This window comes from Thermobia domestica, chromosome 4 (genome assembly GCF_964235325.1).
Source record: "Thermobia domestica chromosome 4, izTheDome1.hap1.1, whole genome shotgun sequence".
NCBI lineage: Eukaryota > Metazoa > Arthropoda > Insecta > Zygentoma > Lepismatidae > Thermobia > Thermobia domestica.
Genome location: NC_137457.1, coordinates 11,109,616 through 11,128,061, shown reverse-complemented (window position 1 = coordinate 11,128,061; position 18,446 = coordinate 11,109,616). Strand labels below are relative to the sequence as shown.

The following is an 18,446-nucleotide window of genomic DNA, read 5'->3' as shown; positions in this document are numbered from 1 at the left end:
AAATGAGATGAAGTCTCTGTGACCACGAGTTTGATAAGTGCATAGTGAACCAGAGAGTGCGAACTCATATCGAGAGAGTGTGAATTTCAATACTTAGAACAGTAGTCAGAGTGGTACTTAGAGTAGTGAGTCTGAGTTCTCATTCAGCATGAGCTCAATGAGCTTAACGTAACTTTAAGCACCAAGAGTCTCATTAGATGGCATGCCAGAGTTCAAGAAACAAGAAGTCTAAGTTAGGTCATATTGAGCTTACTGAAGTCGAACCCGTTAAAGAAAGCGTAATAGCGGACAGGACCAAGAAGGCCTCAGTCACAAAATAGCCGTCTTTGGTTGCTTGTGGCATTCTCTGCGATTCATGATGGTCATTCTTGAAAGATTTACAATCCTGCTCGAGTTTATGACTATATTAAACAGCTATATATCAATCATATAACAGTTAGATTAGTTTGTCATTTGGTAGGAAATAATATAAGTTAATAGTTACGCAACATTTGTCATTTATTATACTATACAAAAATGTAGCTATATAAAATGAAGTCTAATTTGACATTTCTGCTCATGCAAGGTCCATTGTGAATATACGTTTTTCACTGTCCTTTGTTTATTCTGTAAGAAAAAAGAAAAATAATAAATATGAAACATTATAATGAAACTGAATAAGAAAATAAACAGTACTAATAGTTTTAAAAATTTAATATTACATTTGCAAATGAATGAGGTCTTTTAACAATTTATTTGTTTCTTGTTACAAATGGTTTAAATTATGATTTCTTGTTATCTGTATCCAGAGAGACGTAAAGTTATCCACGCTGAATTTCCGAAAACTCATGATACGCATGGTGCATGCTGTCCTACGGGAAATTTTGGTACCAACAGGCATGTTGACTGATAGAAAATTGTATAATATTTATAGCTTTAAACCTAGAGCAAATGTGCAATGATGATAGATATACCAATCATAAACCTTTATTGAGTTGGAAAATATGGAAAATGGTGAATCTCAAACTTCCTGCTTAATTTTCAAGAACTTTTACAAGAACACTATAATTTATTCAAGTAAAACTGATCTTGAAATATACTTTAATTAATTGCTCTATTACCATACTAGCAAGATGACACTATAAGTATTATGGTAAATGATTCATAGTTTAGAATTATCATCAACTATTAAGTATCAAAATCTTTTTAACTAAACTTTGGTCCATATTGTATAGAACCAATTCGGGTTTTATAAGTCAAATTGAACATACATTTATGATTTCAAAATAACATTATCGAACAATATAATCTCCATTTACTTCAGTAACTTCCCACCATTTCTCCAGTAACACCTTATTTTGACGTTATTTAACATCTCTGTGGTTTCTTGTCTAAACTTTTCGTTCTCAAAAGCCTACATTCTGAAACTAACATTATTCAGGGACTTAGGTAGAAACTGTAACAAATGGAGGGTGACTTTCTCAAGCAGCTTATATGGTGGATGGTTTAAAATTTCCCAGCCAAATTCTCTTCATTTGTAATCAGCTGATGAAGATACATGTGGTATTGCACTTCCAGATTTGTAACACAACACCCATTTTCTTCAACAATTACAACTGCTGATACTAAATTACTTCGCATACTCGTATCATTGTTGAAAGACAAGTCAGAATCCATTATTTCCAGTGACAACAAATCGTGATGATAGACTTCATTCTAATCCTGTCAAATGCACAGTACAACTTCCCTGGACGTGACAAACTGCGACTGTGCGGTTTGTCACGTAATATGAATTTCTCTTCGTTTTGATCCGACTTCTCTCGCACATTATTCCCATAGATGTTCTTCCAATCACTCATCATGAAGCTCCTTAGAAATGATTATTTTTTTTAATCAGATCAAATAGCACCGAACGTTGAGATTCTTCTTGTAGCCAACTTTCTTCGAATGGTCATTGGTGATGTTATGATTGATCATTGGCTCACCGCACGAATATCTTTTACATCGAAATAACCAAACCGAAAGTGGCTGAATCACATATTGGCTATTGCTGTCCATAACTTTTTTGTCCATAAATAGCACACATTTCTTCACAGGCTTCAGTGGTTAAGGTGTTTCTTGTAATACATGTGTAAAACGTAGCACTGTTGCCCAAAATTTCTTCACATTGATGCGCATTAGCTTATGTCTAATTATGATATTTATAACTACCAGGGAAGCAAGAAAGTTCGTGCGCTTTTATACTATGAAAGAAAACTGTCAATTACAGGGTTTTAACGGTTTATATATTCGGCAAAATAGCCTGCATTTGCTTCTACAACCTTCTCCCAGCGCTCAACAAGCTTGCAAATGCCAGTTTTGTAGAATATTTGTTCCCGAGACTCAAAAAACTCAGAAACTGCATTTTTGAAGTCTTGTTCAGTCTTGAACTGCCTGCCACGCATAAAGTTGTCCATGGCCAAGAATAAATGGTAATCCGAAGGGGCGACATCTGGGGAGAGGGAGGATGAGGTTGAAGCTCCCAACCAAGTTCTGAGATTACCTGCAGCGTCTGTTTTGCGGGGTGAGGGCGCGCGTTGTCCTGGTGATAGAGCACACCTCTTCTGTTCACTAGTGCTGGCTGTTTCTGGGTCAGTTTGGTGGATACCGTTCTCAGTTGTGATGAGTACACATCTTTCGTAGTTGTCTTATCACGTTCCAAGAATTCGCAGTGCACGATACCGTTAGTGCTCCACCAGACAGAGCAAAACCTTGCGTTCATGGATATTCAGTTTTGCAGACAAAGGCTTCGGATCATGCGGTGATAGCCAATGGTATGACGTTTTTTATTGTCATACATGACCCACTTCTTGTCACAAGTTAGTATACGGTCCAAAATTGGACAGATGTTGTGTCTCGTCAACAAAGATGAACAGATATTCAGTCTTAGAACTTGGCTCGTAGCGGTCAGTTGGTGAGGGACCCACTGACCCAGTTTCCAGGTCTTCCCCAACTGATGCACACTTACCCGAATGGTTTCCCTGCTTACCTCGAATCAGTGAGCAAGTTCCCCACATGTTGGACTAGAATCATGTTCAATAGCGGCCTTCAGGTGGTCCATATCCACTGATTTAGGCCTCCCAGAGCGAGGCTTATCTTGCAAGGTCTCGTTACCAGTTGTAAAGGTCTGGAACCGTTTTTGTTCTGTACGTTTACTTATTACACCCTCTCCAAACGCAACACATATTGTTCTAGCTGCTTCTGCACCATTTGTCCCCAATTTAAACTCGTAAAGCAAACAAGCTCTAAGAACTTCATTTGACACTGACATGATCACGAGCGCTTTTACATATCACACTAACAAATGCGTTGTTGTATTCACCGTGGCTGATGCGTCAATGAATAAGCTTTCCCAAACAGTCAAAACTTTTATGCTACGGCGACAGCAACCAAATGGACGCGGGAGTGGTTGAAAAGCGCACGAACATTCTTCCTTAGCTAGCAGCTTGAACTATTAGCTGTAAATTGAAGTTAGGGCTGGTCTAATGAGAATCATGTATCCTGAGATTCGGCGTACGAACACTGTACCATGCGGGAATGAATGAGTGTGTTTTAGATAACATTGGACAAATAAACATGCTTGAATTTAAAGTGGTAAGTAAATTTCGAGAAAGATCCATAAAGACAAACTCCTATACCGCTATGAAAAATGTTACCATTGCTAAAATTTTACTTTGTCAAAAGAAAGGCTCTGATTATGTATGTATTCTATACGTATCGAAATACTCTTATACAGGACCACAATTTTTTGGGAACAGGTTTGTCACTTTACAATAAGAAAAAAGTTTTGATGGACCTCTGCTCAAAAGTGTTTAAGAATATTTAAGTGCAATGTTTAAGAATGCTCCATGTAACGCCCCATTCCCCAGGGGTCAGAGGTTGATTCAACCAAAGAAAAGAAAATTATACTCACTTCGTCTCGGGCCCAGTTTGGTTGAAACTTAGTACTAGACCATTGGACAGAAGCTGTTCCAACCAGAGGGAAGTAATAATATCCGCAAAGGTAAAACATTACAGGAGCTAAATTGCGTTTCGTTTAAACCTGGTAAGTTCGGAGTTAATTAGTAGTTTGTACATATGGCTTTAGTTGGTTTGGTAGTGTCATTAATGAGCTGGAAATGGGTTAATATAACTTGCATTCAATCGCTGACATGTACTCGATTACTTTCCAGAGTATAAGCGTAATTTTTTTTAGAGTTTTTGCGAAAATTTGAACCCCCCCCCCCCCGGTTTTTCGACTCACCTCAGTAGACATGCTTAAATGGTGTTTTGAATGGAAATTCTTGGCATGATTGTCCAGTATTCATTGAGTTACCTTTATTTATGTGAGTGTGTTTGGTCAAAGCTGAGTGTTTAATGCAATATCTCTCTCACGTCATTATTAGACTCGGAATAAAAGTTGAGTTAGGTAAAATAAAACTGGTCTTCAGAAATGCAATTTTGATTGTTTTTAATAGACAGAATTGATGAGGCAATTAAGAGGGTAAGGACCACGTATTGCACTATAAGGAATTGCATTAAAGAAAAAAGTTTTTGTTTCGCGGACAACATTAAGAGGTAGAGTCCCGAAAACTGCAGAGCCATTGAGAAGTACTCAGAAAAAGACAAAAATATTTTTGTATGTACTTTCTTGCATTTTCATGCATATGAATACACTTAGATGGTTTGTATATCTGTAATTATTAATATTGAGCAATTAAGACATTTTGGCTTGTGTGAAAAATTTTTCTCCGATAAGGTGCGTAATGTTAAGCATTAAATTCTTATATGATTTGTTTGACTAGTAACTTGTTTGCTTTCGCGCGTGATTTCCTTAAATATTGAGATAAAAAAATTAAAATTAAAATCAGAAGAAGAAAAGGAAGAAAGATTAATGACACACTTTTGATCAATTTTTCCTAGGGTCTTTGCTAATTTAACGTGTTACTCTTAGCTTAAATATTTTGTGAGAAATCTATGAATTCGAAGTTTAGTCTGAAAACTACAGGATTTAAAAAATAAAAGAAAAATTTGTGTAATTGCTCTGAAATTTAATTACAGTGTTTGTATTTTTTCTGGATTTTCAATATGTGTTAGTGAATATCTGTTCTTCATACGTTTGAGCAAATATTCACCTCCCTCTTGGAATATCTGTGCATATTCATATGTTCAGATATTTATGGATTATTGTAATAAAATTTGTTATTTGAAATCTGATTCTGAGTTTGTTATTTTTGATATTATTGTTGTTTAACCTTGTCCCAGAGTGAATACTGGACAATCAGAGTCTAATCGCAGGTTAATCAGGTGATCTTGAGGCGCACGGATTCGCCTACCGTCGTCCCTTCTTCGGTGGGGTTGGTTTATATATATATATATATATATATATATATATATATATATATATATATATATATATATATATATATATATATATATTGTTGTTGAATCAACCTCTGACTCCTGGGGAATGGGGCGTTACAATGAGAAAACAGCAAGTCCAATTTAATTTTTATTTTGTTATTTTTCTGGTTACGTCGAACTTAGAAATTTTTCGCTTGTTAGTTATATGTACTGTGGTTCAAAAATTAAATAAAAAATATTTGTAACCTCCACCTCCCGTTAGTAATTGATGGTTGTGTTTTTGTAGTAATATTATTGGAAATTAAAACAGTGTTAATCATTATTGATATTTTAATAAATTTCTAGAATTAAATTTTGAAATTTCGATTGGATTAGTAGTTCTTGATTGGGTTGTTTCCATGTGGTCACTGGTAGCTTGTAGATTTTAGTGGTAATTTGGGGCTCTGCATCCAGTACTTGCAAAGCAATTTTTAGAGAAGTAGGTGAACAATGATTAAGTACTCCCAAATGTCTCCTCTAAAAATGATTGCGCAATTACCGGACGTTTTGACAGATTGATATTAGGATAGTTCACACACTAGTTCCTCAGTGATATCGTGACCCGACTACGGTAGATCCCATGGTAGTGGAGCTTTCAACTTTTAAAATTCACTTATTTCACAAATTTGCCACCATATAACTCCGAAACTATACACTTTTGAGCACAAGTTCATACCATCTTCTTTTCTTATTTTGATTGAGGAATCTTCTCAAAATATTAACACATTTTGTAACACCTTCTATAGCAAATTGTATTCATTGTGGTTTGACATATGCACTGTGACACATGTACATCTTTAAGTACGTAATTCTTGTAATGAAAGCATTTTAATATCATATATCTTTCTACTTCTCGAATTGGTGACTTTCAAATAGGCAGATGTGAAATGAAATGAATGAAATGAAATCCCTTGTTTTACGTCTCACGATTATGCCGGTTAGGCTATAGGAGACGATGATGAGAGATGAGTGAAATGGTGAAATGAAGAAAATGGGAGGAAACGGGAGAACCCCGAGAAAACCCACAAGCACGGTGTTTGTCCACCACATAGTCCACACGGCGTGAGCCCGGGACCCCAAAAACCAGAGGTGAACGCTCTACCACTGGGCCACCGCGCCCCCACGAAATAGGCAGATCTGTTTGCTTTTAGAGCCTATAGCGGACGTAGTATGTCTGCAGTAACTAGACTCAGATTCGCTTGGCTGCTTGATTGGAGTTAATTGGACGTCAGCATTTTGAGGATTAGCTCAGGAGAGTAATGCTCCCGGAAGTGGGAACGAAAAACACAGTTCTGAGTGGTTAGCGTTATCCATTTCTTGCCACATTGCATTCAAATAGCAGAAATCAAACGGTTTCTGCTGTCGGTCTTCGTAGCCAAGTGGGCTAGCGCTATATGCTAGTAACGAATATCGTTTTTGGTGTGAGTTCAAACCTGGGCCAGATTTTCTTTTACATTTTATAACACTTTTTAAATTAAAAAATAAAATAAGAGGAAAATAATACTCAAAAAAGTGATTTACATACTTTCGTGCAGATAATTAGTAGTAGTAGTAGCAACGTGTTAGAAGCTCCGCCGGAACTCATTTTGTTCCACTTGTACTCCATGATATAAATTTTGTGACTAACTTAAAACAGCTATAGCTCCATCGTGGCTAAGCAGTTAGCGTACGCGCCTTTGGCGTGGGAGACCCGGGTTCGACTCCCGGCGGGAGCTCATGTGGTTCGGATTCCACGTTAATCAATAGGTCCACGTCTCATATAGCCCCGCTGCTGCACGGAACGCTAAACCAAAATCAGCTCACCACCTCAAAACAGCTGGCTAGGATAGCGCGTAAAAGAGCTGGATAGAGTAGCGCGCGAGAAAACGTACTTCGTGGAGCATTACTCTCCCTAACGGGTCGTGCATCTTGGCTATTTGTCACCATCAATACGACTAAACTTTAAAAACAAACATATAAAAATATAATAAGAATTTTTACAAAACAGAAACAACTAAGTGAAAAGAAAATAATAAATACTTGAGAATAACATATATATATATATATATATATATATATATATATATATATATATATATATATATATATATATATATATATATATATATATATAACAATAAGTAGGATATATCAATAACTAATAATAATAATAGTAACAATAGAGAAAATATATAACAATACCAATGAATAGTAAAATACAATAAAAATTCAGAAATTACAGTTTGAGGGGAAGAAAACCTCTAAAAGAGATAAAATTGATTGATTGATTAATTGATTGATTGATTGATTGATTGATTGATTGATTGATTGATTGGTTGGTTGGTTGGTTGGTTGGTTGGTTGGTTGGTTGGGGATTAATCAGGACGTCTGCAATGAGGTTATTTGTACCCGTCACGATCTAAACACATGTCATAAATAACATCTAAAAAAAACAATATACCAAAATATAACAAAACACTGCAGCAAGAGAAGTAAAAATCTAAGAGGAGAGATAAAATAATAAATACATGAGAATAAGAAATATATATATAATAATATCAATAAGCATATATTAATAACTAATAATAATAATAATAATAATAATAATAATAATAATAATAATAAAGAAAATATATAACAACAGGAATATTATAAAAAAACAATATAGAACATCATAAATCAACGTTTAAAGCGAACTTTTACAAGTGGGCCAAGTATCGTAAACCCAATATCCATCAGGTTGTCTTCCACCATGTCAGATTTCAAAGAAACTGAAGGTAATTTACCAACCGCTTTTTTTCGAGGAGTGGACCGTATCATTAAGTTGGCCAATATACTGGCGAAATTTTAGGACGTCAATATAAAGTGAACGGCGAAGAACTAGAGCTCGCCGAAGATCAACACTGATCGAAATGCGTGGGATTTTGGTGGGTGCGATCTTGATATCTATTAAGGTTTTACGTCAATGAAATTTAGTACTAAAATTGAAAATAACAGTAAATCTGAATTATTTACGGTTTTAGTAAGTGTTGCTGGTGATAATACTACGTTTCCTTCAGACGCTGAATTGTATGCAAATTACTGCTTGTTTATATCTCTTACCGTTTTTGCCCTATGGCATTAAATGTTGAAACTAGATATGGCGAATTTGAAATACTTCCAATTTTGCTAGAACTTCACTAGAGAAGAAGCCTATTGTTGGAACGCTGAACCGATTTCTAAAAAGAACTTCTTCATATGTTTTACCGCGTTTACTCTACGAAATTTAGTATTGAAACGATATATAAATAGCAAATTTGAACCACATTCGTTTTCGGTATACTGCTTCCGATAGTCTGATTATGTTGTCTTCAGAAGGGGAATAATCTTAAAAGGAAATTGCTTTTCGGTATCTGTTACTATTTTCTTTCCATTGGGATAAACTTTGAACCCAGAAATTGTGATTTTATCCACGCCTGGTTTCAATAGGGAGCTAATATTGAAAGTAAAATCTATTCTTTGGACGCTGGATCGATTGCAGAAAACTGTTTCTAATATCTATTACCATATCTATTTTGATATCTACCAGGAAGAAGAACAAAATATTCAAAACCACTTCTGAATGTCCAATTTGGAAGTCTAAAATTTGGGTAGCACTTGAAGTAATCACACCATTTAAACTGGTTCAAACATAAAGTGTTTGAGAAAGAATATTGTGATTTGGTACTGCTAATGTGTAGAAGTGGTGACAGTCGGCTGATTCAATGTTACTGTGGAAAGTGAGATAGGAGAAGTGTTGGTTAAAGCTGCATTTAATAGAGTAGTTAAAAACATGAGATAGGAGAACGAAACCAGGAAAGTGTAGGTAACTAAAAGGCTAGGGCAAAGGAGGGAAATGCATGAAGTCGAAGAAGATAGATATAAAAGTGTGCTAGAGAAATGTACCAAAGCAGAGAAGGAATGATTTAGGATAATGGAACGAGAAAGAGTAACAGATAAGTAGGTTTAATGGACGAGGGAAAGTGAAATACACAAACTAATAAGCACGTAGAGAATTGGGTGGAAAAAGAAGGGGTAACGAGACTAAGTAGTTGAAGAATGTTTGGCAAATGTTACACATTATAAATAAAACAATGATAGAAAGTAATTATTTACAAGAATGCTATCGTGTAAGAGTTAGTAGATAAAAAAAATAATAAAGCAAGGAAAGAAACGATGTACAGAACGCAGGCAGATAATTAGGGAAGATATTGGATAAGAGGAAAGAAAGCAAGAGAATGTAGTAATGGAGATGGAGGAAATGTTTGGAAGTGCAGTAAGTTTAAACAAAGGCTATAGAACCAGAGAAAAGTTTGCAGATAAATGTTTAGTAAACGAGTTTATTAAATGTTTATTAATACCAAAATAGTAAGTGCGGAAATAGAATCGTCTAGAAAATAGAAAAAAGAGAATGAGGTAGAAATTGAAAGCATAAGAAGCATGGAAGAAGAAAAAAGGAGAAACAAATGGGAGAAATTGCTTTACTGGAGTGAAATCAAAAAAGGAAGTAAACAAACTGGTACAGGAAAGGAAAGAATACAAGGTGAAAGGAAATGAAGAAGAAGAACTCAAAGAGGCAAGTTCGGATACAGCATAAGAAGAGAGAGAGTGTGTGATGAGTAAGATGAAAGCTATGGAAATGTGGTAGAGGAAAAGCAGCAACTCTGGGGAGTAAATAATTTAGGAGGATGAGAACAGAAAACGGTTTGTAGAATAACAAGATTAATTAAAGAAGTTAAGAAAACGATATATAAAAGATACACATGTACGCATGAGTAGCGAAATGGCCAGATAAAGTGATGGGAGAGAATGGAGAAGAAGAAAGCTAGGGAAATAAGCTAGAAGACGAAAGAAGAAATGGATGGCAGGAAATGAAAAAATGAAATATGAAATATATCAGTTTTACGTCCCACATTTATGCGGGTTAGGCTAAAGGCGACGGTGGTTATGAGAAATGAATGAAAATGGCGAAATGAAGAAAGTGGGAGGAAACGGGAGAACCCCGAGAAAACTCACGAGCGCGGTGTTTGTCCACCACAAAGTCCACACGGTGCGAGCTGGGATCGAACCAGGGACCCCAAGCATCGGAGGTGAACATTGTACCACTGAGCCACCGCGGCCTTCGGCAGGAAATGATTTGTGATAAAGGAACCAGAGAAGAGTTGGTAGATAAACATCTTGTATAAATGAAAGATGCGAGTGACTTAGCTGAACGCAATTTGTAAAATTGTTAGTGAAGAAGATAAGGATGAAGTAGTTGTGAGAGCTCAGGAAGTGTGGTAGAAAGAGAAGAGCTATGAGAAAGAGGAAAATATTTAGAATAATGGATCCACAGAAAGGTTTGTAGGAAATTGGGTTTAAAAATGAAGAAAAGGAAACGAAGCAGAGGAATGCAACATGCAATTAAAGTGTGAAGTAAAGACATGTAGGAAATTTTGGGAAGATAAAAGGGTCGACAGAAATGATGTATAAGAATGAAATCTTGAAAGATCTTGCAATGTTCAGGTAGATTTAGAGATTCCCTTGTAGTCTATTTGCAAAACAATCAACGATGCTTGGTACTTGCAATTGCATTTATAAACAATCGGCTTACTGTTTGATTTTCGCTCTGTCCATTTAGTTTATTGATGATTGGGTAGAGGAGACAACTGTATTAGAAACGATAGCATTGTGTAAGAAATGATTAGGTTACTTCAAGAAGTATAGAAGTTAAACTCAACTCTCACAATAAGGTACATTCACCATCGTTGCAGTTATCGTCTCGTATCACAAAGGGAACTATTTATCTGATGGTGCAAGATATTAATGTGTAGCTACAATTTCACCTTTTACGTTTTTCCAAACATCTTGACTTGATCAACACAGAAATCTCAGAAATTTCGACGGAGATATGACCAAGACTTGTAGTTTCTCAAATTGACACTTATGCCCTGAATTGTATATCAACAAATTCTAAAACTGATCTGTATTACATCTCGAAAAAAAACTGATTAGAGCTGTTCACATAATATCTTAGAAATTCAGATGTCTCGACAAGTTGAACACAATGGCATATGATTACCTAATTAAGTTTAATCAGTGTCCAACATTTCACTTCCACAGAACTTACAAATAATGAAATAAAAGAAATCAAAAATTACTTTATTTTACATAGTGCTTTACATATCAACTAATAGAGGTCGCTACTGCAGCACTAGTACATTTTATGAGAAATAATAAAAAACAGCTGTTTACAACTTTCCCCTCAAATTAAAATTCCGTTTTCTGTTAATTAGTGAGTTCTGTGGTAATATAACTTCAGATACATATTGATCTTAATTAATTAGTCATAATCAAGTGCATCAAAGTGCATTGAGTAGATATTTGCATTCGTAAGACAGTATGAAAATTTGTCAGTCATCTCTTCCCTTATATTATATATTCTTTTAAACTTTACTATGATATTTACGACACGAAGTGCTATTTCCAAAACTAAGATGGTTGGTAAATTCTCCGTGAGTTTCCAGTGTAACTATTATATTTAATTTATACAACGGTGTATTCAAATACCAGTATCACATTTGTCCATACAAAACTCTTCACTGTAAAAATTGTTTGAATTCCCAGCACATCCTCCGTACATAAAACTCTCACATTTCTTCTTCGTTGAGTTGTAAAACCATCGGATGTGATTGGCTCGGCAAGCACCAGGATCTGGCTTCTGATTGCAGTACCACGCTGAATCCTCTGAAGAAAGGAGAAACAACAAATATATTTCTCACATGATTCGACTTCAAATTTAACCTCTAATATCATTAGGATATATGTACTATTTAAATAAGAGAAAATGAAACAATGAGGTTTACTGTTCATTACGGTTTAGTAGATATTTGAAAAATATTTTAATTGATATCACAAATTAATACTTAACCGACAATTTCTTCATACATAAGTGGTCTAACACCGGAGAGTAAAGTTGAGCAAGAGAAAATGTAGCAGTTTTTGGTCCAAAGTTATCTTTTAAGGGCCGAATTATTGATCATTTAATGGCAATGAGTGAGTATGATAAAATTTGGGGTTGAAAATGTAGGAAGAAAGAAGAGAATCCATATAAAACCAATAAGTACGGTGTAGTCCAACAGAAAATCATACGTTCTGGGATTGACCCAGAAACCCTCTGTACCAAATATGAGCACACTACTACTGTACTACTATGGCTTCTTCCAGTAATAATTTAGGACAAATATAAAAAGCATACATAATCAGTGTAGAGTAACAAAGATGTACTGTAACAAAAAGCCCAAAGAGTAGGCTCAGTGTATACGCCTTAATAGACTGTTAATACAAGAACAAACTAACATAGAGATAGAGAAGCAGGAGGACTATCCAACACAGAGGTCGCCACTTTATCAATATCTACATTCAGTTTTTAGTGGCAGTGACTAACAAGGTCTGATTCATGAACTGTTACTGCTTAACTTAAACTTGGTGTAACGCTCCTGTCCCCCTGGGCTAGAACCGGAAAGAATTCAGAATAAAAATAAAATATAAATAAATTAATTCTGAGCTGCACCCAGCAATTCCCTAGAAAACGGAACTAGTGTCAAAGGACCTCAACGCTTCTCCAGATTCAAGTTGACTAATACTCTTATCAAACAATCCAATACTCCTCTTAGAAAAAAAACCACAATAAATACATATATTCAAATATAAATGAAATAACAACACAAATTTCAATTTTGGATAACGATTTTTATTATAATAGTAACAAGTTCAGAATAGTGTGTATGCACCAATGCGTTAGAATGACGCATATACACTTTGTAAATCAACAACAACCAATAACTAATAAATGAGTATATCCGCAATTAATAAATTAAATAAAGCTGAACTCTGAATGTAATTATATATATATTATTAATTAAAATATTTGAATAAATGAATTTAATATTTATAAGAAAGACCGATCCTATTCTCTTTTAATATTAAAATTTCGGAATTAATTCCTAATCACAAAAATCTTTTTTTATCCAAAAATTTTATTATCAAGACTATATTCATTGAGTCTAATTCTAAATTGTCAAAAATATTTGTTTTATTTTTAATTAATACTTTCATTGCATTTCAATTAAACTCCAATCTAATTAAATTTCAAAATTGTCAAGTCTGTGCTCTGATTCAATTTTTAATACAACTCCAAAATTCTTCAATATCGAAATAATTTATTCAAAATTAATTTAATAGAAAACACATTTCAAATGCTAATAACATATCACGTCTAATTCTGAAACATGTATTATCAAAATACCTCTTCAATCGAATAATTCTCAATCCAGACAATAATCGGTATATTTCTTTCGGACACCCTATATATAGTAATTCTCAACAACTCAATGCGCATTAACTCACAATATTTCAATAGTTTAATCAATCCCGATTTCATACTCATGACTTAATTGATCTACCAACAGATGACAATAGTCAACCCACCTAGAATATGTCCTAATTCAACGAATACACGATTTCACGAATCGGTTAAACCATTCTGCCCCGTGCGCTCAGCCCACCTCAGCGCAGTGGGATGTGTAACTGACGATAAAATCCGTGACATGTTCGTTTCCTGAAACTGCTTGTCAGATCTAATGGAAAATATATCTTCTTTGTGCAATGTGGTTGAGCAATGGGGAGCAAGGGGAACCTTCCAGAGGAAGTTATCAAAGTAGGGTCATAGTCACTCTCCATGTGTGGTGGAAATAATACGTTCCGAGCATAAAGATATGTTCTATATGTGGTAGAAGTGTGAGAAAATAAATTACTTGAAATTCGTTCCTAGCAGTCACATTAATGCCGACCTTTATTCTCAACAGTTGAAGTTGATGTTATCTGCCCTACGCCTAGAGCATCCTGCTTTTGTAAGTCGAAAGCGCACTCAACTACAACAAAAAAAACGCAATACCACATCCGGCTCAAAATATGCAAAAAAAAAATCAGAAGCTTGATTACATCGAACTGATGCTACAGCCTGTACATAATCTGATCTTGCTCCTTTGGATATGCACTTGTTTCGGTCCATGGTGCTATTCCTGAAAATAAATTACGATGTTCCAGCAGATAAGACTATCGGTAACTGATTTCTTTATATTTAAGGACAAGATGTAACATCAATGCGGAATAAATGATCTGGGAACAAGTAAGTTTGCAGACAATCCAAAAGGAGGAGCTATACCTTGAATATTAACCTACTTTCGTTGTACTGTAACAAATACAGTTACAGGGTGACAATTAATCAACTAAATAAAATTAAACCGTTATAATTTCTGAACGGTTCGTGTGTTGACATCCAAACTGCGTGGCTGATACATGGCATGATGAGAATTCGTATGCGCATGCGCACGCAACGTATTGATGTCGGCCATTTGTGGGGACTGAGAATCTGCATCTCTCCACCCTGAACAGGTGGCGATGTGGTGTGCAATGTCCAGCCATGGAATAATCGGTGCGATATTCCTTGACAGCACGGTGACTACTGCACGATACGTGACGGTTTCGGAAAATGATTTCATACCCATTATCCAAAATGATCCTGATCTCGATAAGATATGTTTCATACAAGACAGAGTCCGAACCTATCGGGCCATGAGAATGTTTGACATCCTGGAGGAGTATTTTGGGAACCGTATTCTGGCTCTGGGGTACCCAGAGGCCACTGGAAGGGGACTTGCTTGGCCACCATATTCCCCAGATCTGAACCTAAGTGACTCATTTTTGTGGATTTATGTTAAGGACAAGGTGTGCAGCAATAACCCCAAACCCATTGCCGAGCTGAAAACTGCCATTCAGATTATAGAAGGTATCGATGTTCCGACACTTCAGCGGGTCATGCAGAATTTTGCTGTTCGTTTGCGCCAGAGATAGCAGACATATCGAATATGTCATAACCTAACTTCGAATTCTGTAGTGCCGTTTAAATGTACAATACAGTTTGTGTACTACGTACAGTGTCACTAATTTCCGTTTTATTTCATGTATTTCATAAACTGTCACCCTGTATGTTGTGTACTAGAATATTGGAGGACTTATGACTCATATAATTTTAAGGAAAGGAAAAAATGGAAAAGAAATTTTGATAATTTTAACCTGATATGTTTAAATTACCAATTATATAGAATGCAAGACCGGAAACATGAATTGAACAAAAAGTAAACTACACCAAAAAAAAGTCATATAAAATAATAATACGCTCTTCACAGTTAACAATATTTACTATCTTTAATATAAGTTAACTAAGTTAACATATATGATATGTTACATATATGGTAACAGACACTATTGTCTATGAAACCTGTGAGATAATTTGTCAGATTAGTGGAGAATTAAGTCAAACTATTGAAGGTGGCGTATTTAATTGGTTTTATATTGAATAAAGTGAAATATTAGTTGAAAATTGAATCACTGATTGGAAAAAGGGAATAAGTGCATCAGAGCTAAGTTTTCAAAAACGCTAAAAAAACCTTCCCGAGGCGTTGTTTGTACTTGTTGCAAAAAGTGTATAATTGATTACTTGTAGCAAAAGAACTAACAAACACTAAGACAAGAAGGAGAATCTTGTATTGCAGCACTGCAATGGGTTAAATAAGCTTAAAAATGGAAAAAATATTCCCTTTTTCCAATCAATTAGAGTTGGACGCAATTGTAATTGTGTGTAGGGCATGTAATGTGCAGTTTATGATAGAAAGCTATGAAAATATACATGCTAAATACAATGTTGTATGTTAATCTTGGATATATATATCCGAACTTCACTATGTTAGGCTTCTAACACTGTTATTCTCACCGTTCGGTTTTTTTTCTTTCTTTTTTTTTTTTTTTTTTTTTGGTAAAGCACGTGTTATTCGTACAGCAAGAAAAGTAATACAATAGACAGCTGAAAAAATACGTAGTAAAATACGTTGTCAAAATAGAATGACTTTACATGACTTTACATAGGGTCCTATCCGTCTGCATCTTCGTCTTCTGCAGTTTCTTGGTCAGTGGTTTTCCATGAACAAATCATCCTACAAAACTTTTTGTATTGGTCAGGTATGCATTTGATGATTTGTGAAGAATCGTTTATCTTTTTCTGATTGATCGGGACTTGCCAATCGTATGCCTTTGACGTTGGCAGTGGAACGTTTGTGACATTACTTTTGAGTAATCGAAAAATATCAGTTCTTACTTCATTGATAAACTTATGAGCTTGCACATAACCTAGAGATTCTGCTTTATAAACAATGTCTCTATTTGCTTACTTGGAATTTCACTGTTTTGTCCACAATGCTACCTGAAGATTTCTTGTAAAACGGTTACCACCAATGTTTAAAATCTAAGATTTCTTCATTGACAACTTCGTAAACCTGAAATGGAGTATCAGTATTTCTTGCATTCGTAATCATGTGGTTATACTGTGCTGGTAAATAAATGCGATTGTGTCGTTTGAGTTCTCGTTTGATTATAACAAAATTTCGGTCACATGGTAAAAACTGTGACCTCTGACAGGCAAATATTGCTGTACAGTGGTAAAGCGTTATGACACGATCAGACTGAAAAGCATTAATGTCGTTGTATGATTCCAGTTTTGGTACTGTATGATCACTACTTGTATCACTGAAAACACGTAAATCTGTAACTGATTGGGCCAAATATTTCTCTATAGATTGTGCAATGCGAAGACAATGCGAAGTATCGTAACGTCAGCAGAGGGCTCTAATGGTTGTCTACATACACACAGTCTCACAGTTGTGGTGGTATCCTATAGTGATTGGAAGAATGAAATAAGAAACGTAGTTATTCCCTTTTTCTAATCAGCGAGATATTTTGTCTTCTACATTGGTCATATAGAGTTGCCCAAACATTCCTATTTTCTACTCAACGATGTAACTATCTCAAAGGAACACATCTGCTATCTCAAGTTAAAATCGCAAAAAATTGTACTTATTCCCTTTTTCCAATCAGTGGTTCAATTACTTTTTCCATTCAATGAGTTTCAATTTTATGATACGAATATCGACGGCGAAAGTGCAAAACCTTGTAACTCATCAAAACCAAACATTTCAGGAGAGCAATAAAAAATTTTGCTCTCAGTTTTTTCTACCTCGAAATACTGTTAAATTCAAGATGATACTTTAAATGATTAATAAAGTAATGGTAATCGATTTTGGAATAGTTTCACTTTTTTATTGCTCATAAATTGAGATACGTGTTTTTGCTCTTTTTCATCTCCCAACTTACGTGGTTTTATACAAAGATAGTAAGAGGATGCCAAATATTAATTTGAGAAGTAAATTCTATAATATTTACTAAATATTTTATTTATTTCCATTATATTTTATCAATATTATACTAATTTATTGCAAATTTAATATAAGCTTCCCGATGATAATATGGTTAGCGTACTCGCCTTCGGCACGGGAGACTCAGGTTCTATTCCCGGTGGGAGTTCATGTGGTTCGGATCTCACGTTAAGCAGGATTCCCCGTATCATTTAAATTCGGTGCTGAAAAGGGACGAATACAATCAATCAATCGACAAATTTAATATATGTAATTTAAATAATATTTTCTACACTTGTTAGTGGTTTAATATTGAAACATATGCATGTTCTACAATGGAATTTCTTGGAACAATGTTAACAGTAAACAGTTACACAAATATGAACTAAATTGGAACAACCATGAAATTGCTCTGGTAACCATATTCAATGAGAAAGATTATCATAAAAAACCCAACATTCTTCAGGAAGCAGAAATTTCAACTCTTGCAAGTCATTATATTTCTGTTCCCGTATCTTCCTTTGTGATTTGTACAAAGGTTCAAGAGGAGGGAAAGGTCCGCTGCTTACCCGTTTGGGCAAAGGTATCAAACCATCACTAAAGTGCAATTTGTAGTGGATTTCTCCTGCTGTTGTATACAGAAGACTACAAATATCATTGACTGTTCGATCACCTGTTTTATATACTGGAGGTATCGATCTGTAATATGTCGTAGCAGAGTGGTCGTGGAAATCATTGTAGCTTAGATACTTATCTCTGTAA

General features: G+C 35.0%; 1 protein-coding gene across 8 annotated transcripts in view; it reads right to left on the bottom strand.

The window, feature by feature from the left end:
- Positions 1 to 477: 477 nt before the first annotated feature.
- LOC145683247 (carboxypeptidase inhibitor SmCI-like) overlaps positions 478 to 18,446 on the bottom strand; it is a 94,715-nt gene continuing 76,746 nt past the window's right edge. For 7 of the 8 annotated variants that reach the window (XM_081754618.1, XM_081754614.1, XM_081754617.1 and 4 more), the window contains exon 6: positions 11,450 to 12,123. In XM_081754618.1, coding sequence (XP_081610744.1) covers positions 11,939 to 12,123 — 185 coding nt within the window. In that variant the 3' untranslated portion in view covers positions 11,450 to 11,938. Of the gene's footprint in view, positions 607 to 11,449; positions 12,124 to 18,446 lie in introns of those variants that run through there. The other variant, XM_081754611.1, reaches the window with a different exon arrangement.